Raw genomic sequence first — 21321 nt, 5'->3', positions numbered from 1 at the left:
TTTTGAAGGCCTGATAAACAACATGAAACAGAAAGAACCAGAAATCTTTACAACAGTATACACATGTACTAAATACTTATATATATGGAATATATACTGTACTGTAGATAGTTCTGTATGTACACAGCAGGGAAAGTAGTGCAGGCAATGTTGATGTTATCAGGTTGCCAGTAATATACTTCTACCACATTACTGATATTGTTCCTTTCCCTTCAGTCCTTGTTTTTGATTGCCTCTAATTTTGCCACACTGAAGTATGTCGGGCTTAAACCAATTATTTTTTGAAATTTTCAGTTAAGGTGGTCTAGCTGCACAGAATGAGGCCAGAAATCTGCAACAGAAAGTTCTGTGCTTTATAAACTTGAATTCTGACAGTAAATATTTTAGAGATGTGCATTTCACCATATACGTGGAAATTCACCCAGATCTGACACCGACATATGCCTTGGGAAAGAAATCTCAGTATTTAAAAACTCAAAACTTGAACTTAATGCCTCATACATGCACCAAGGGTCTACCTCTATTGAAAATTCTCGCATCCTTCCCAGCTTCTAACAACAACAAAACTGCGCACGTCATTCGTACAGATTGGATGAATACGTTTTAGGGCAGAGCCTATGTGTGATACAATACGCTTAAGGGTACCTATATGAGAAAGCCAGTCTCCAGGCAATAGAGAGCTTTGATCCACATGAAGCCCAGTCACGGAGGCATGCTGGGGAAGAAGTCTGACTGGATGGGCAAAGAGGCTGAGAGTATAAAAGAAGAGCTAAAATTTTGCAATAAAATAAATTGGGAATTCAATAAAAAGAGTGGGACTCACAAAACCTGGAAGTTTTCAGGTGTCAGTGGGGAAGTGGAGGCAATGCCAGGGTGAGAAGAGGAAGTCACAAGCACAGGAAACAGACTGCAGAATAAGTACTTCTCAGAACAAACTTCCTGTGACTGAAAACTCTTTCCAATATCCTGCCTGCTGTCATTTCTTGTATGTGCATCTTCAGTTCTGCTCTTTCCCCTCAACAGTTTTCAACTGTTTTCAAAAACAAAAAATGACAAAAAACCTCCATGGTATGTTTGACTTTATAAACCCTAGCGATGTTGGGTTTTAGTTTTATGTTGTGTGTTTGTATATGAGAGCAATAAATGCAGAAATGTTAAGTGCTGTCCAGATATACTGTAGAATCATGTGCAAATACTCATGACAAAGTGATCTAAACTTCATTATTCATAAAACTGACATCTACCTTGGAAGTTCCATCAAAATACATTCACCAAACTACAGCATTTCCACATCCAAAAAAAACTCAACAAAAAAATCCCAATCAAACCCACCCAACAGAGGTAGCAAATAAAAAAAAAAATTCGTTGTGAATCAGTAACATTTTCTCTGAACAGAAATGTCATTTCCTGAAGACCCACTTGTCTGGATGACAGACAAAGAATGGATGCACTGAGTTAGACCAAATCATTCAACTGGCTCTGTATCTTGTCTCCAAGAAGAGCCATAAAAGGATACCTAGAGATGCAAGAGACTCTCCCTGTCTCCAGCTATTTTCACTTCAGGAATTTCCAGAGCCCGATGTAGTTCCTGTGTGTTTACTAATTCTCAATGAATATCTTTTCCACAAACATATCTAGTCTCACATTGAACAGATGAAAATAAATGGCAGTTGTAAAGAAAAAAAATTTCCCTGCTTCTGATCTAATCTCAACAAATCACAGAAAAAAAAATTAAAGCATTCATACACACAGAGAAAAACCTATTTCTTGGAGGTTTCTAGTGCTTCCTTCAGCCTACAAAGTTAGTCTAATAAGCCTCCTGTCCTACCAGTGAAGTCATATGAAAAAGTTTCAGTAAAGGTTTTAAAAGGTTTCAAAACTTCAGTAACTCTTCAACTGTATGCCGCAAACACACAGAATTCTTGACAGCGCTGTGGTTTCAGGTGACCCATATAACTTATTTGTGACATTGTTACAGCAGAGTAATGGAGATTCATAAACTTGGGCTAATAAAACTTTTACAGTGCAGCATATCAGCATGTAATATTTCTCAGTATAATGAAAGTGAAATAGATCTATTCAACACTGTACACTCAAGTCCAGAGTTGACCTAGAATTGAGAATGCCTTGCCAATAGCTTCCTTCGTTTTAGGACATACAGCTTCCAGATCAAACTGAAATGGCCACTTCATCAGCTATGAGAGAGATTAATTCTCCAGGGTATGCAGTTGCAAATAACGCATAATTACTTCTAACAGAATGTCATGCAATGACATGACAAAAACTAACGAGGTTAATTCCATGCCCACTGAAGTCACTGAGAGTCTTGAAAATCATTGAACAGTAAAGATGTAGGAGTGGGAGATTTTAGCAGTGTTTCAGAAACCACCATTGACATTTCTAACAGTTTTCCTCGTGTTTCTCAGTAAAATGATACTGCCAAATATGTATAAAACGTTAAAATATTAAACTTAAAAATTGTGCATCATTTGAAGAGACTTTTAAGAGCTCTGCCCCAAATCTTTGCAATTTCTTCAGGATCTGATACAGTGTTGCAATAGTCATCTTTTACAGATGTTAGAGTACTTACCTGCATTTAATGAAGGCAAGTTGTCTTTACCACTTATGCCTTCAGTGGCTGTACACTCACGAACCAACGCACACTACAAAAGAAATGCAACCGCAAATGTAACACATTCAGGTGTTACAAGGAAATTCATAGCAGTTTATAAATGGCAGACTGAAAAACATCACTGATAATTTTCCAACCCTTAATTATAATTTGCATTTTTATCTTTACATTTCTGTTCCTATATACTGTTAACACAATCAGAATTACAGCAGAGAAAATGGCAAAAAATGATCAGCTATTCCATAATAAAACAGGCTTCCTACCAATACAATGGCAGAGGTTAAAATTATTTTTGACAAGTTCTGAGCTTTCAGAGAGGTTTCTTTTGATGAGGCAGTTTTCACATGCACAGTGTCAGAAAGCACTCCATGAATTTTTAAACAAGGGAAAAGTAGGAATCACAAAGAGTCTTTAAAACGTGCTTGTGGTTTGTGATTAAAGTCATTTGTTATACAAGTGAATTGGAAGATTTCTTTGATAAGTTTAGTGTATAAAAGTATAAAAAGTTTTAGGAAAAAATCAACTGGTGTAAACCTATGTTAAATGTACTATGAAGTATATTTTTAATGTTCCTCCTCCCCCCAGTCAGAAAAAAAAAAAACAAACAAAAACCAAAACCAAATAGCCTCTAAAGGTGATAGGCAGCTCTGTTCCCAGGTTGTCCCCAGTTCCTAGATGTTCTGTTTCAGAGCTTGAAGCAAAGAGGAAGACATGAGCTGTGGATGTGGTCTATCTTGATTTCAGTAAAGCGTTTGACACGGTCTCCCACAGCATCCTCGCAGCTAAACTGAGGAAGTGTGGTCTGGATGATCGGGTAGTGAGGTGGATTGTGAACCGGCTGAAGGAAAGAAGCCAGAGAGTGGTGGTCAATGGGACAGAGTCCAGCTGGAGCCCTGTGTCTAGTGGAGTCCCTCAAGGGTCGGTACTGGGACCAGTTCTATTCAATATATTCATTAATGACTTGGATGAGGGATTAGAGTGCGCTGTCAGCAAGTTCGCTGATGACACAAAACTGGGAGGAGTGGCTGACACAACGGAAGGCTGCGCAGCCATTTAGAGAGACCTGGACAGGCTGGAGAGTTGGGCGGGGAGAAATTTAATGAAATATAACAAGGGCAAGTGTAGAGTCCTGCATCTGGGCAAGAACAACCCCATGTACCAGTACAAGTTAGGGACAGACCTGTTGGAGACCAGCGTAGGGGAAAGGGACCTGGGGGTCCTAGTGGACAGCAGGATGACCATGAGCCAGCAGTGTGACCTTGTAGCCAAGAAGGCCAATGGCATCCTGGGGTGTATTAGAAGGGGTGTGGTTAGCAGGTCGAGAGAGGTTCTCCTCCCCCTCTACTCTGCCCTGGTGAGGCCGCATCTGGAACATTGTGTCCAGTTCTGGGCCCCTCAGTTCAAGAAGGACAGGGAACTGCTAGAGAGAGTCCAGCGCAGAGCCACGAAGATGATTAAGGGAGTGGAACATCTCCCTTATGAGGAGAGGCTGAGGGAGCTGGGTCTCTTTAGCTTGGAGAAGAGGAGACTGAGGGGTGACCTCATTAATGTTTATAAATATGTAAAGGGCAAGTGTCATGAGGATGGAGCCAGGCTCTTCTCAGTGACATCCCTTGACAGGACAAGGGGCAATGGGTGCAAGCTGGAGCACAGGAGGTTCCACTGAAATATGAGGAAAAACTTCTTTACGGTGAGGGTGACTGAACACTGGAACAGGCTGCCCAGAGAGGTTGTGGAATCTCCTTCTCTGGAGACATTCAAAACCCGCCTGGACGCGTTCCTGTGTGATATGGTCTAGGTAATCCTGCTCCGGCAGGGGGATTGGACTAGATGATCTTTCGAGGTCCCTTCCAATCCCTAACATTCTGTGATTCTGTGATGATGTACTCTCTACCAGTTAATATCTCAGATTGAATTTAACTATCACCTTACTCTTCCATGAGGTATTCCCTGCACGTAGTTTATCTAATGAGCTGGTAAACCTAATTCAGAACTTACTTCTTTGAAGTACTTCAATAACTCTACATTCTCACAACTGCATCCTCACTACGAACATATAAACTAAGACTCCATGATGCAACTAATCCATAAAAACTAAGGACTTCTTTAAAGACCACATAAAATACAGCTGTCACAAGGCTGGTCTTTCTTGACAAGTATTAGAACCCCCCTAGAAAGATGCTATTAAAGCCTTCTGGCTCCCCCAGGCTAGCCACAGCTCATTAATTACATCTGAAATAACTGTGAGAAGTCTCATTCCACAGTTTGAAATGGAAGAAAAGCAAAATGAAAGAGAAGGCTGGAAAAAAACAGTTCAAGTTGCATATCTTCTTGAAGTTTTATAGTATAAAAACACAGCATTTGTTGGCTTCTTTGGAACTGGTCCCACTGGTCCACTGTTTTAAAAGGGCGTTGAAGACTTTTAAGAATGGTGAAAAAAGTAGTGTAAAATCTATCCTCAGAGTTTGGCCCAAAAGCAGACTGTTTTGGCTGAGCAGAAAAGATATTCAGAACAATGCCCTTTTCTCCAAAAACACATTCTACTTCCAAACAAAAAAAAAAAAGCAGTCCTTAATTTTACATTCCCTGTGGCATTATCTAAAATTAATTTTTTTCAACTCAGAATCCCTACATACTCCCCCGGCTCAACACTGTCCTGTGCTAGCACTCTGAGGCACCACTGCTGTGCCACCCCTCCCGTTGATTTTCCCCACCACTGTCTGCTCCCATGAAACGCAGCAACCTCCCCTTTGCAAGGGGATTCACCTCTTCTTTGGCTTGCCTGTCTGTCATTCTTTCCAGGTTTTCAGTACTGTGGGCACACGTTGCACATAGAAATCCACGTGAACAGGACTTCAAGGGCAGAAAACAGAGGAACTGTCCAAGGGAAAAAGAAGTTAGATTTATGGTGTCTCTGGACAGTTTTTTGATCAGGAGTGATTAAATGTGGTCAGTTGAGGAGAAAATCAGCACTTATTTTCCTAAAGAAGGGGAGGGACTAGGAAATTGAGGGTGGAGTATTACTCTGTATGTTTTCATGGAAAACTATTTTTAGTTTAGGAAGATTAAGTGTACATAGTACTTTACTCCAGAAATTTTTTATTAAGTCCTTAACCAAATTTGGAATTAGTAATTTAGCCATTTGGTACAGCTGATCATTCTAATTAACTTTGTGCAAGGAACTGAGTTTCTACCTTTTGATCCTGGGCATCTGTTGTGATGTGGTCTGTTTCCCCATCCTCTAGCTCTCCCATCTTCACAAGATTGACTTCAATGGTACCAACGGTCTTTCCACCATCAGAAGTCCTGGAAAAAAAACCCCATGACACTGGGTCACTCAAAGCATTGCATTCCTTCAGTAAAAATATTGTCAGTAAACATTTAGTCCCCTCTCCAATCTGTACAGCTGCAGTCACCCGTATTGAACTCATTATTTACATCATAAAAACATATGTTAACAATGAGGCATATTGTATTTTCTCCAAATTCTTTATAGCAATGAAAGTTTCCATCATGAAACTAAGGATGGGTAAGTACTATAAATGGTGGAAGAATCCACGAACACTGCCAAGTTTTCGTTCTAGACATTATTCTGTCTGTGGACTGTCAGAGAAAGGGCTGTAACATATTGCACCACTACCCCACTTACGATCTGCAGTCGTAACTAACACTTACACTGCACAGTACACTGCTTTGTTTCCTAACATAATCTGTGACGAAAGGACATGCTCAGTATATTAATAAATCTCCTGCTAAACTGAATTAACAAAACTAATCCAAATATCACTTTTCCTTTTGTAGTCCCTCTGCAGAGTAATTATTCAGATCAGTCCCATTTCCTTAACTATATGGGAAAAGATAATATAGTTCCAGGTGAATTTCTTTATTATCTCCACAAATAGTTTACTTCCAATCAGGCAAAAATAAATAGCAATTCAGATTTACATCTCCAAACAAAGAGTACTGCTCACTACCTTTTGGAAGAAACAAGGGTTTAAACTCCAAAAAGATACCAAATGCTTTTTTCAGCTTTCACTGGTAACAACACCAAGGTTAATGGCACAGTCATGGCACAGTCTATCTCCCCTGGCTTATTCTGAACAGCCGGATTTTAAGAAAGGAAGGAAAGAAGCGTAACAGATCATTTAATAATGATGAGGAAAGTATAACATCAGCTACCAAGCAAAAATAGGCAAAAGGAAATGATGGGAGTAAGTTCAGCAGAACTGCAAAAGCACAGAGAGGAAGAAGAATGAAAACAAATGTGTTTGGGCCAATACTGTGTGTAACCTCAGAACTGAAGATGAAAAGTGATGAAGCAGGACAAAGAAGTACATAGGAGAGGTACTAGAGGGCTGGCAATAAAAAAGAAAAAATAACTTTCAGAAACAGTTATATTAGAAAAAAAGTGTTTCCATTAAAAACTGCCACATTCCTAGGGCAATCCTCGCTGTAGGAAAACATCAAAACCCTCTTCAACACAGACATCCTTCCAGAACTTCAAAAAAAATTCCCCACATTATATTAGTAAAGGAAGGAAAAATCCCCCAAACACCCTTCTCCTCATTTCACCAACCCGGAGAAAGACAGCAGCCCGAGCGCTAGCCCGCTGGCAGACCCACGTGCACGGTGCAGTACTATGAAAGGTACCGTCCCAGGCCCAGCTGGCCCAGTACGGCCAGTTCCTGCTGCCTCTCAGGTGCTGAGAGCCCCCGAGCAGCACCGCGCCAACACGCATCGCCTCCCGCTCTCAGGCAGGGCAGGCCCAGCTCAGCTTTCCCGTACTGCCTTCTGCCATGTGCAGGCTTTCCTAAAGGAGGGAGGGCCCCGTCTCTGTGTTGAGCTCCCACAATTTTACATAATCCATATTTCTGCATGCAGTTTAAGGCCTTAATTAAGTCAGAGTACGCCGCTCTTTACACTGACTGAAGCTAAGCACATACGTTAGTCTCTTCAGGCACAGATACTTATTTATCAAGCTACATCAAAACTTTCATTTTTTTTTACAGTAAAGTCTCAAAATATAACTACCCCCAAGCTTCAAAGTTAAATAATTATTTTGTTTGCAAACCATTATGCTTTAATATGTGACTCAGTAGAATACACTCATCTTGCAACTATACTAATTAAATATGTTCTTATATAAAACCTTGCAAAATACACATAATTCTTCTTATTTTACGTGTGTCATTACTTTATTTGCTGTAAGCCAAATTCATAACCAACAATTAAATAAAGGGACAATTAAAAACGAACCAATACCAGATAGCCTTGCAACCAAAGAAGCCTACGTTAATTAAGAAAGTATACAAAAGGAAAGTAACAAGAAGGGTTCAATGTCCAAAAGGGTGTTTATGAGCAAAAATACATAATAATTTTGAAATGTATGAGAACAACTTAAGTGTCTTCTGAATGAAGAACATTCCCGTGAGCTGCTACAGCTTAGTCGTTTGACTTCATTTGCTTTCTCTTTCCTCTGTCAAACCTCGCACCTCAACAAAGGGACTAAAGCATTTCCAAGGAGAAAGGGAACACAACAGATGTTAGCAAATCACATATACATTTAAAGAAAAATCAGCGTAACGTCTGGGTATAAGACAGAAAATTTTTCAACAGCTTAACATGTCCTGATCAAAGTGTCAAGTGGACGACCTCATTACCAGGCTGACTTAAATATGCAACGGCACTTTGCTGTTACCCTGGTCTGAAAGGAAAAAGTTGCATTCATTTGACTTCCAGAAGTAAAATCCTACCCATCCTTTCTTTTAGGGAACACATTTTTCTAAGGTCAAAGAGACCTTCAAGTCTGAGACTGACTTACATGAACCCGATTTGATTTAAAATTACATCTGGGTTAATTAAGAGTATAAACAAATGTTGAGCAAAACTGAGCTCCATCTGCAAATGAACTGATACAAGCCAACGAGGCATGTTGCTCCAGTAAAACAAAATAAAAATGGAAATGCTAGTTACGCTTTCTCAGTCCTTGTCTCCCTTTCTTTAGAACATGAAATATTCCCCCTCGTTGCTGTTATTAGAGGCTTGGCCTCAGTACAGCAGTGAGCATTGCATTGCTTGCCTGCACGAGTAGCAGTATTTAGAAGCTTCCTCCATACTCATTTAAAAAATGATTGATCTAATTTCACTTTATATCAATTTTTTCAATGATTTTCGTCTCAAAATCACTCCTGTTCTGAGCTAATACATATGTAATATTACAGTCTGAAACATGCAGTATCTGCAAGAGAAGGTAATGCAACAGAATAAAACTAAACAGTGGACTGCTGCATTGTAGTGGTACTGCTTCCCCCTTTTCTCTTATCGTTCCACATGGAAATATGAAAACACAATTTAAAAAACACAAAAAACCCGAAGTTTCTTTTGAATGCTACAGGCACACAAATCAACAAAGAGCTCTATAAATGTCCAGGGAGAAACCGTCATTAGCTGTGTCAGACACTGTGAATTTAAAATACCACTGGTGCATGAGATTCTTCAAACAACAGACATGTCATGCATTTAAAACTTTCAAGCAACATCATGAGACTAAAATTTCACTTGAAAGAAAATTAAAAGTAAGAAACAGAAGTGATGCAGTGGGAGAAATAAAAAAAACCTAGTGATCACACTTAAATAAGATAAAAATCTATATTATTTTTGTTTGCACTAACAGGAATGGTACTGTGTGTACACACACACACATACATATATATATATGTATATACTTCATGCCATTTGCCTGGACAGAGCAGAAGAGACAATCTCACACATACACACTGTTCAACAGAGCATCAGGAGAATAATTAATTTGTTTTAGGATACTTCATAATGCATTGGGATAGAACCAGCTTATTTGCTGTAGTTTAATAAAGCTGAAAAGCACACTCAGCACTCACATGGTGCAGTGAAGACTGTCCCTGCATCAAATTGCTTACAGTCATGAGACAAGAGATGCTATAGACCCACAGGACAAGGGATTGCACCTTGACAAACCTGCATAGGGACAGTGGGGATGGGGAATACAGCAATAAGAACAAAAAAAGTGTCAACGTGAAGAAGCTCATATATGGCTCAAATTCTAGCTAGCTTATGGAGTTGGAAAATTGCTGATTTTTTTTTTTTAGCAGCCTTGGACAAGGAGCACCAATCACCTGATATCGGTCCACAGAGCATTTGCATTTAGAATACGACCAATGAAAAGGAGACAAAGTGTTAGAAGAGTGATTTCTAAACCAGATTTAGAATCCAGTTTCACAGGATGCAGGCTTTGGCAGCAAAGCTGGCAGTGTTTCAGCCTATCCCTAACCATCCAGACCAACATGACTGCATGTCTCACTCCACCTACCACTGCCATAACCCTGTGATAGTCCACACTCACCTAAGCTGGAGTCACCATGGACCCATCTTCTGATGAACCTCGTGGAGGTGATTCTGAGTGAAAAAGTATGTTTCAAACTTTAAAAAAACCCACTTATATCAGCGTGAAAAGCAACACTGTTCTACTCACTGAGCCAAACCCAGAGACTTTTGAAGCCATCATGAAATCTGCTCAGGTTTAAAACCACAATTACTCACTAATGCTTCTAATATTAATTTAAACTTTATTATACACATGGATTTCCTTACCATCCCAAGTCCTTAAGGACCACCAGGTCAGTATCAGTTCCCTCAAATGCAAGGGAAGGATCTAGCCAGCACCATCACAAGCAGCAGGAATATGTGCCCACCTTAATACTTCTGGCGATAAAAGGTTGACCCAGGCACCCAGAAAGAAGGTAACAAGCTAGTGGTGGAAAAGCAAGTGAGCTAGATGGACTGAGTATAGCAGCCATTCACCTCCAATGCTGTTCTCACCAAGTTTCACTGCTGCATGTTGAACGTGCAAATTTAGGCCTGCTAATTGGTTCCCATGGCCATACCATTCTTCCAAAAAAAAAAAATGGCTCAAGAACACAAAGAAAAAGAGAAGCAGACTGTGTATTTGCATAGCTGTGTTAATTATAAATGACAAAGCGAATGACTGCCTGAAAAGCAAACCGCATGACTTTCAGTCTCGCAGGCAGTCCCTTTCTCCAACACATAATACACAACAAATGCAATTAGTAGACTAACATACAGATTGTCATACAATAATTTTCTCCACTGATGCAATATATTTTGAAATATGCAAGCACAAAACTATTGTACTTGCATAGAAATGTTTATTCTGCAAATTCACAGTGGAGCCTATTGCAATCAATACTGCTTTTAAACAAGTTCACTGGTAAATAACATTCTGTTGCATTCTAAGGTAAATAAAGTTTAGTGCTGTTCAATCCCTTCTCAGTTTTCATGATTTCAGTGTACTGTTGATTAAGCTTCATGTCAAAACACTTTTTCCTCAACTCTACGGGAGATTTGCCTGGTTATAAAGCCAAGTCGTTGCTTACCTGCTTCCTGTGGTGGCTGACATGACATGAAGCAGCCAAGAAACAATTTCAGGATGGAGACCAAGGAAAACTAGTTGTAGGCAGACTTGTACTGAATTTTAATAGGGAAAAGGAACTAAATATATAGTATTTTATAGTTATCATTTGCTAAGGAAGCTATATGTACACAATTGACTGCAAAAATTAGTGTGCTGCTCTCAAATTCTCTCTGGTTAGTTAAACATTGTGAATGTAACTACTAATTGAAGTGGAGTTCCATGTCTTCTGGCCCACTGAACTACAAGGTGCTTGGGGGACAGTGTTACGAGGGAGGGAAGTTGGGGGGGACTTTCTTTAATGGAGTCTTGGAGTTATTTTTTGAACTTTCCAAAAATAACTATGCTTTATCCCCTTTATTTAAAGGAAATAGGTTCAGTCCTGCCCAAGATTAATGAAAATAAGTCAGCTAAAAAAAGCAGATAGATAGACAAATAGATATTGTCCAAGAGGTCAAGTACAGCCACATGTTTAAAGAAAGTCAGTAGAATACATGACTGACAGACATCCACAGGCACATTCTCTCAGGTAATCTGGATAATTCATGCACTTCCATCCTAGTTCTTGCTTTTGTATGGTTAGCTCCAGCTATAAAATTCCTGCTTTACAGAATCCAAAGTACCTGCGTAATATTGATATTACCCTAGTTTCATATTGAAGCAGCCTACTTACACTTTTTGTACTGTCTACTAAGAGGCGGATCTCAAGACAGATGGACCTTATTTTTACAGAGAGCATAAACGAGCACTATTATCTTTTTCCTTTGCTGCTTCTTACAGGTAACTTACTGGAAATTATACAAAAATCACCTAAGCTAAAAAGGACCTTCCTGGAAAAAGGGCAAACTACCATCACAGGGGAAGCAGCTAATGGAAGTACTAATTGCTAGCCCTGTACAAAAGGCCATAAACCTCAACGAAGAAAAAAGCCATATTACGCTGTTCTTGAAAGAAACGCATGGCAAAAAGATCCTCTAAACTGAACTTAAAATGTAAATCAACTAAAAAGAAAATCAGTATTAATGACTAAAACAGCAATCGGTATACCTAATTCTCACTTACAAAGAAAAAAGGATGTATGCTTGCTTTTTTTTTTTTAAATTGGATACATTGTAACATACAGTCAATATTAAGAAATATTCTGCTATTGAATATGGCTTTTGTTTTCTTCAATAGCCCATTTTATCCTGTTCATCATCACAACCCTATGAGAAAGCTGGAAGCAAGTGGCATCGCATTACCATTGCAAAATAAAACATCCAAATCTGTAGAAGGCATTTCTGTTTTTATACATTTCCTATTGGAAACTGCAATCCCAAGTCTCTAGTAACTAAATTCCTCTGCCAACATCAGTTGCGTAGATTGTCAGCATTGAAGCAATTCTACAAATTGACCTGTTCAGGTTTTGATGATTAGATATAAGTGCACACATCTACAATAAACACTCAGTCACCAGTTTAGGGCGCCTTTATAGAGAAGAAAGCACAATCAAAATAAAAACTTCTGTTGCAGAGGTTTGTAACTTGTGTCCCTAATCACTATTAAGGTACAGTAGCAGGGAGAAGAAAAAAGCAGAGCACGGTTTGTCAACAGCAAGGAATTGTAGATGTATGCCAGTCCTCCACAAAATAAGTGAGAAACATACAAGACTATTCCTTTAAAAACACTTTTATAATGTTACACTGTACCTCAGAAAGACAATAGCAAAACATAAGAAATGAAAAAAATAAAAACAGTGAAAAAGTAACCAGATTCTATAATTACACCAATATTTACAAGGCACACCACAGAGCTATTTCCAGAACCTTAAATCTGTACTTCAGATCTAACAAAGGACTATCACTAAATCACAGGCACTCCCTGGTAAACTCACATCCGAAGTATATCAACAGGAATTAAATAGAATTGCATGCTCGGACAAGGCCCTTGGTATATCCTCTGTCCTCCTGAGGGGTACTAATATAATAGGGCAATGAGAGGAAAGCAAGTTTAGATTACTAGACTGCTCTGGTTAAACTGCCATTGAAGAAATGTGCATAATTTCTACTGATTTTGTGCTGCTGAATAGCCATAATCAGGAAACAATCCCACATTTAAAAGTTAGAATTTTTTTCTTAAAAAAAATTCCAACCAACTAAAACGTACCATTGAATGTATCTGCGTATTAATTTGATTTGGTATAATATTTGTCATCTAGTGTTAGCTGCACAAAGAGGACAGACAAGCCTAAAAATGTTAATTAAAAGCAAATCTAAAAAGGCTTAGAGGTTCAGCTGAAACTAAGCTGGCAATGTGTCATCTATTGCTTATTAGCTATAGATACAAAATACTTATTCTTTTCAAAGTTTCCTGAAACTTTACATTCTGTCAATTTTTATGGCACCTGTCAGAGGCATTCCTTCAGATCAAGTTTTCAATATGTCAATCAGAGAGGCAAATTTTGTCCCAAAGAGCTTGAGACAACTTGAAATTCTGTACGAACACACTCTTACAAACACTACATTGGTATTTGTTTGTCTAGCCACACGTTTCCATAGAGAGTAGTCAGTTCACATTTTATCTGATCTATCTTGTTTGTTAGAAAACAAAGTTATGTGCTTGTTAGGCATGGCATTTTTCTGTGTTTGGGAGAAATTAAAATAGAGGCATTTTGTGAACTTTGCCCTGTAAACTACACACATATATGCAACTACTATTGTTGTAATAGGAAAGCAGGTGCAGTAATAAAACCAAAATACTTCAAGAAGTTTCCATCTCAAAGAAATGCAGTGTCCTTGACACAGTGACAGTACCTCAGCATCGCTGAATGGGTCATAATTTGGGCTTTCAGTCAAATCAAGGCCGGCTTAATGTGCACAGGATAAAGAATGTAACACAACTTTTCTACAGCACCTGTGTACAACATCCCAGGCAGAACATACACCAGTGTCTCAGTTTTCCTAGTCACAGCTTCCTTCCTCCCAAAATTTTGCCTATGTAGAAACACAGTGACTTTGGGCAGTTGCTCTATGAAGCTTACCTACACCTACCCAGTAATCCCAAATAAGGCTCCATTGTGCTTGCAAAAATCAGCTCAACAAAATCTCTGCACTATATGAAGTCCAATGAATTCATTCTGAAAATCACCACCTAAAAGATTTGCCCTAACCTTCAAAAAGTTTTGATTTGTATCTTGATTCATCTTAAGCCATTCAAGTCAGTATCAGGGGGGGAAAACTGAATTTTTTTCTTCAGTGCACAGATTTAAGAAATACCTGTTCGGCCCAGCTCTAGTTTCTGAACACTGGCTCTGACTCTCCTGCAGCTCTGTACCCTGTGCCACTAATTAGAGTTGCACATCACCTGCCCACTGCCATTTGAGTTTGGTTGCATGTAGCAATGAGTTTAGGAGAATGCAACTGATTTCACGTGAGAGAAGCCTGAAGTCATTAGGTCCACAGTCTTCAAACACGCCTAGTAACCAAACCAGCAAACCGTACAGCGTTAATTCTTTAACCCACACACATCAAATTAAACTGAGAACCTTATGCTCCTTCCTAAAGGAAACTTTGAAAGAACAGCCCCTACTTCAAGTTCCCTGCAATTCTTCCACAGGTTATCATACACAAAAATTATTAACCTTTTCTAATCTGACACGTGGCAAGCTCCAGCTTAAATAATTAGTATTTCTTTTTGACTTTGTGCATGGTAGAAAAAGAAGCACTTCAAGTTGACATCTAATATACCTGAAGTAATACGGAGTTTCAAACACAGTCAAGCAACAAACATCAAATGCCATGGGTTATTAATTCAACATGGTTTACAACAGAGGAAAACACCTACCTGAGGGTAAGGGTCAACTGTTGCTCCTTTGACTTCACTAAGTCTCCTACTCTAAAAGTTGTACAGCCCAGGAAGCTTCGCTACAAAACAAAGCAGAAAGAAAAGATAACATCTCCATTAATTTTTTGAAGTTTTAAATGTTACCTTTTTTTGTCTCACTTGGAAATCTTTCTTTGGTACCTAGAAAAATATTACTTTCCAATATACTAGTTTTACACACTATCCGGTAATTTTTAATACATCTGTAGCATGATTATGAGTAAATTGCTAAACTCTGGTTTTATGAGCAGGAACCTCTTTTTCATTAAGAACAGTCTGACAACCTGGTAGAATACAGGTTGTAAAATGTACAGCCACAGGAACATTTTCATTCAGTACAAGCGTTTGCATTTTGCATCTTCTTCTTTCTACATTTCTAATTTCTAGATTACAAGAAACGCTAAGTTTTCAGTGTTTTACCAAAGTTGCTCTTGCTATAGTTTTTCCTCAAGCCTTAGGCACTACCATCTATGTATTCCAAATAAGAATGTATCTGCTAAGAAGGTATTTTTACATTGAGTTCAGCACAAGTTTATTAATAGAAATGTTATATTCCTCTAGTTTATGGCAGTGTTTGTAAGTACTTGTTTCCTTTATTTCCATTGTAAAGCAGATCTATTCATTGCAGTACAAGTGCAGAGAAATGTGCTAACGAAACTAGAATGTCTGAAGTTAAATCAAGCTACACCACTATATCTTCTCCTTCTATCAATATTGCCTTCACACGTCATCAAGAAAATAGTGCAAAGAGGAAAATAAATGCATCTTCTTTTGCTTTTTGGTTATTTTTTAACCTCTGCTCATATCCCACTGCACACAGCTAAAACATTGTTTCATCAACTTGGCCAATAGTATTCTTGCCTTAGGAAGAATGGGAAAGAAGATAACAGTTTACAGCCATCTCCTATCCATTTATCTTTCAAATATACAGCTCAATATCACTTGCTCTGAATAAATTATAATGAGATCATAAGATTAGGTTGAATTTTTGCAAAAAAAACCAATAAGTAGTACACAAAATTTGTTTTTATTACATTATACTAATTTTACTCTACCGTTGAAATGGCAAAGTAATATTCCAGGCTACCTTACACGTGTTCTTGGATATACAAATTAAAGAAGAATCAAGTTGCTCGTAGTCAACACAGGCTACATGCAGAGAGCAACTTTCCCCTGCACGGAAAAAGAGAAGAGAATTTGTTGCTACTGAGAAGCATAACTTCCTCTGGTAAAAAAAACCCTGCAACCTGCTTTCTTTCAGGAAGGCCAGTTGGATTGCTAACAATCAAGCTCTACACTAAGATAGGTTTTCTTGCATATAAAATGTACAGTTCAAGTCACTATTCTCAATTTAGGTAAGCACCAACACTGGTCTCCAATTTGGTAAACTAAGTCGTCGGTTATGGCTCATTCCCATCAATGACAGAGGCTCAGATTTCCTGTGCTTTGGTTGGCACGTAAGTGGCAAAGGAAAAAAAGACACAAGCTGAGAGTCTAGGAAAGGCTGGGAAAACAGTGGATTTGGGAAGTGCTGAACAGGAAGTAAGGAAGAAAAGAAAGGCCTATAGGAAATATATAGAGAAAAATACCGCAGCCGTACAAGCAAAGATTGTGGTCACTTTTCACTGCCAAAAGGAAACATGTACTTTTTACTAGAAGTACATCCAGGTGTGATACATGGTGATGCACAGCCTTGCTAGAGTGAACACACAGATAGTTGTGTCTTCCTTTAGATAGTCAACATGACAGTGTTTCTTCACTAAAACTCTATGGTGGCACGGTTAGCTCAGATTACTTATCTCCTTACAAGAGCATTTTCTCTTTAGTATAGCAAGAAGACATTCTGCAGCACAACATCTATATAGCAGCCTTTATTCTGGCATTTCATGGCATTCGAGTGCTTGTATTTGCAATCTTACCATTTGGAAAGAGGGAGAGAGAGATTTGGACTGAAAGAGATATAGGCTGGGTCACTTGGGGCTTCTTTCTGTAGCACAACAGAACTATAAATCCATTTAAGAACCTTAAGTCTTCGTCCTCATATGATGAGGGCTAAGAAGCAATTACACTTCTCACTTATACAATCTAGGAGCTTTCGTCATTGTACCCACTAACCATCCCTGAGTGTCATATCTAGTTCTCCAGGGTCATGAAATTAAAGGTGACTAATTTTATGGCCTTAAAAAATTCTAGTTATTTGTCTGTTTCATATTTTTATGCTTATTTAAAATAAAATTTTCTTTGCCTGACAATGTAATTAGGAGTTATTTGCAAAATTAAATAAAACTGTGAATGATCCCATGACCCAAATGAAGAGAGTTATGCTAATGTTCAAGGGGTCTAATTTCAAAAAATGCTGGAGAATACTTTTTCCATGCTGATTTAGAAACAAATAGTCTACCCTGGGGCCTGAATTGGCAGCCTACAAACCAATCTAACTTTGCACACGTGACTTGGAGAGGTTTGAAAAGTAGGCTTTAGACAGAACTGCTGCTGTAATGCTAATTACAGAGTAATATTCCTCTGTAATTTTGCTAGAGGGGTACTTAGGATTACAAATCTTAAGATATGTGCCTTGAGTAGTTTGATGAATAATCTCAGCTAGCCAAAGAGAAAAGTCTCTATAATAGCTATATGAAAAGTTGAAACACATCGATTATTTCACTAAGACTGAACTTGCTGCCAAGCCACAGTTTTTTCAAACACTAGCTAAAGTCCTAGACACTGTGCTAAGGAAGCCCTGGTAATACAGGAAAGTAAACACCTTAGGCTAAAAATTTAAAAATCCAGTTATTTTAAATGTTTGCAGACATAAGTAAGATACCTGCATCAGATGGTGTTTGGTCTTTTATTCAGCTCTAGCTGGACCAACATTTCCCACCCCCATGAGGTGTCCATATTATCTGGGAGGTTCTAGCCTTCTCAGACCCAGAAATGACATCCCAATACCTCTGCCAAAAGTTCTCCAGACCTATGCAGAAACATAAGTCCTCCATAGGCCACCAGTGTAATTTCTTAAGGTGAACCCAAAGGCAACTCCTACAGCAGAACTTTTTATACTCTGCACATGAAAACCAGAAGGCGATAGGCCAAGCTCATTGAGGCAATGCAATTCCAAGCTCTCAATCTCATCCAGATTGCTTGTATGGCAGTAACAGGAAGTCTAGATAGCTGTGCTTGCCTCAGGATAATTTCATTTGAAAAGGTTTTTCAAGAAATATGTGAATGGGATTACATCAGTCACTAAGACTATTCCTCCTGCCTTGATTTTTTTATTCATTTAACCCAACTTCTGCTATTAAAAAAGCTTGACAGCTCCTGTTTAGCAGTTAGGCAGAACACCATTTCTCTTCATTGGGTGTCTATGGGGGCTGATGAGGTGGGGAAAAAAAAAAAAATCAATTAATGAAAAAAAAATTGCTTACTCCAACATCTGCTCTCGGCTCCTTGTGATCAGGTAGGACACTGGTGCGTACCTGAGAGAGGAAGAAAAAAAAAAAAGGGCAAAAGAAACATTACTTTTTTGTTGTTACCTTCCAATAAGAATGACAGAAGCACTCATGCATTTTTTCCTCATACTTTCTACATTTGGGAGATAAATTTAAAGGGAGGTATATATGTATATATAATTCAATAGCAATCAATTAATAATTTAAGCACAATAACTTCTGGTTACTGTGGAGAAAGTATCTCACCACTACTCATTTATCATTCTGAACTTTCCTTATTCTCTAAAGGGAGGAATGCTGTGCTCAGTTGTTCCTTTCCTAAAATCAGACTCTGGCTCCAGCTTGAATGCCAGCATTCTTCACCCAGAGTTGTTACATGGAACGAAAATTTTCAACCACAAATGAAAGAACACAGTACATTAAAAAGTATTTTCTCCAGATAAGTACCTGCATTTGCAGGCTGATCTGCAACAGACATCCTCACCCCAGGTCTCACACAAGGTATGGCCCTGTCTCCTCCTACCACTTCCTGAGCATCTTTGAGGTGACAGGTATTTGTAGGCATTCATAGAAAGAAAGTCCCTGTATTCTCCCCTGCACAGAATGTCCAGTCTTCTGCAGGGTGGAGCTGCCATTGTACACACCTACTTTCATTTCACAAGAAAAAGTATGGGACAACCTGACTTCCTTTTATTTCTGTATTTCCCAAAACATAGTCCAGGTTTTGGGGCGGTGGGTTTAGTGTCTACACAATTTTATTGTTGAATGTTGGTTGAGAACAGAGAACTGATCAAACAGGAGAACTGAGATAGAAAAAGTATACGAAAATCTCCATAACTCCCCTCTAACATGGTCTGCCTGAGCCAAAACAGCCTATTGGATTAGCTTGCTGGTGAAAGGATGCCAGCTTCAGCAACACACAAGGGAGGCATGTACCGAGCATTCACATCTGTTCAATTACTTAGCCTAAATAACAGATATCCACTTACAGTACGGCCCCCCAAGGACAAATTTTTGGCTAGATTTCAAAGTAAAACTCAAACTCATTTTGCAAATCTGTCAGCCAAAGACTCATTTTGTCCCGTGCCCTCAAATGTGTCCCTCAATTCTGCAACTTAATATATAAATAGCTGCAACTTAATATATAAATAGCTGCAACTTAATATATAAAAAAGCAAACACTCCTTTAAAACAAAGATATTCTTACTTGTCTGTTATCCTAATTACAACATGTTTTTAGAAAGGGCCAATCAAAAATCTACCAGAGACATGACAAAGTCAAACCATAGCTTTTCTCAGTCAGCTCTTATCCCTTGATGCTCTACAATGAGAAATAATTCTTTTTCCACAAAAGTCTAAAGATAGTAAAGAAATGCTATAATTAAATTAATGAGGGCCAGCATACTTTAGAAATCTGTGGGAATCCTTATTTGGGTGTAATTTTACATTTGGATTTTTTCCACTATCGTAACATTAGCAACTGTGAGGCATTTGGCTTCTACAGAATACTAGTACAAAATTTTCAACACAAAATTCATATCTAAAATTTACGTGTAAATATGTAAGTCATAAGTCATAAATAAAAATAAATTACTGATATTTCCATGTTGGTGATACATGTCTTACCCTTTTGGGCGCTGGGAAAATTGGGGAAATAAATTACAGCAGATCTGTTTCTTAAAAGGAAGAAGGGGTACCAAAGCCAGGTGAAAAATTCTACATCATTTTAAGATGCTAAAAAGCTGTTCTATATGCTAGCCTCAAACAGGTATCACCTAGCCCAACATCGAAGTGAGGTATTTCTATTTTCTAATTATTATGGATATTTATTCAGAAACACGGACAAATAATTTAAGAATGAACCTTCTTCTTCATCACTGATTTACAGGAAGACGCATTTGTAACCCAGAAGCAGTTCAGCAAGTATTTTAAAACATGTGTAATTATTTTTGCATGCTACTAAGGTGTGTTTTAAAGCAAGAGGCAGCCCAAGTATCTTTTATGCTTATTGAAATCAATGGAATCAAACATACACTTAGAATCATAAAATATTGATTCATTCTTTTGCTGGATAAAGTCTCAGTTCAGGAGAACTTATTTCTGTTTTTCTGACCCAGCAGAGAAGTGGAAAGGGATGTCAAAACCTGAAAAACCTACAGTATAACCTTCCATATAACAAAAACACATTTCATAATTCCAAACGGACTTAACTAAGGAAAAAATTTCTGTTGCTTGTTTGCAGTTCCAAGCTCAATTTCATTAGTGTCACAATAAAAGGAGTAGAAAAAGTAACCACAAAGTTCCGTTTTCAGTTCTAAAATACTTTTCAGTTCATGTACATGTTTGTTTGTTTGTTTTCATTTGGTTTTAATCACTTTATAACCAGCAGTCATACAGGCAAATGTACATAAACACTGTGTTTGGTAGGACTGGCATTAGACTGTGCCTCTCTTCTCTGAAATGTATTCCTTTTGAAAAGAAACTGGATTTTTGTAATCCAATTGTGTGCAATTTTTTTTTTTTAGAAACAGTTTTAAAATATTCATTAAAAAGAGAAGCCATATGTGTATGTAAATACATATATGGGAGCTACAGTTTGGTCCCTTTTATCTTGTCTATTGGTTGAGTTCCCAAATATACTTAAACTCTCAGAATACTGCCATTATCGGAGTCCCATTATGAGATGTCCACATAGGCCCGAGCAAGCATCATTACACACACAAAGTCAGACAGTTCACAACCAAAGATAAAACAAAACGACTCAGCTCTAGTCCCAATCCATAAAATGCAAGAGGGGAAAAAAGGGAGAAACACGAAGGATTTGAAAGAGTAAATATTCTCCCGGTACATTACCTGATTAAACAAACTGCTGTACTTTTTAAAACCTTGTCATAAACCAACTTTTCCCTAATGGC

At 38.3% G+C, this 21321-nt stretch overlaps 1 protein-coding gene across 9 annotated transcripts in view; it reads right to left on the bottom strand.

Annotated features, from left to right (window-relative positions):
• Positions 1–21321, bottom strand: part of INPP4B (inositol polyphosphate-4-phosphatase type II B) — a 332333-nt gene that overhangs the window by 115478 nt on the left and 195534 nt on the right. For all 9 annotated transcript variants that reach the window (XM_068404348.1, XM_068404356.1, XM_068404352.1 and 6 more), the window contains 4 exons: positions 18383–18433; positions 14919–14998; positions 5827–5938; positions 2591–2663 (listed from right to left, as the gene is read on the bottom strand). In XM_068404348.1, the coding sequence (XP_068260449.1) occupies positions 2591–2663; positions 5827–5938; positions 14919–14998; positions 18383–18433 (316 nt within the window). The remainder of the gene's footprint in view (positions 1–2590; positions 2664–5826; positions 5939–14918; positions 14999–18382; positions 18434–21321) is intronic.

This window comes from Nyctibius grandis, chromosome 6 (assembly GCF_013368605.1).
Source record: "Nyctibius grandis isolate bNycGra1 chromosome 6, bNycGra1.pri, whole genome shotgun sequence".
Lineage (NCBI taxonomy): Eukaryota > Metazoa > Chordata > Aves > Nyctibiiformes > Nyctibiidae > Nyctibius > Nyctibius grandis.
The sequence above is the reverse complement of the archived record's forward strand: the minus strand, read 5'-3'. Positions and strand labels throughout refer to the sequence as shown.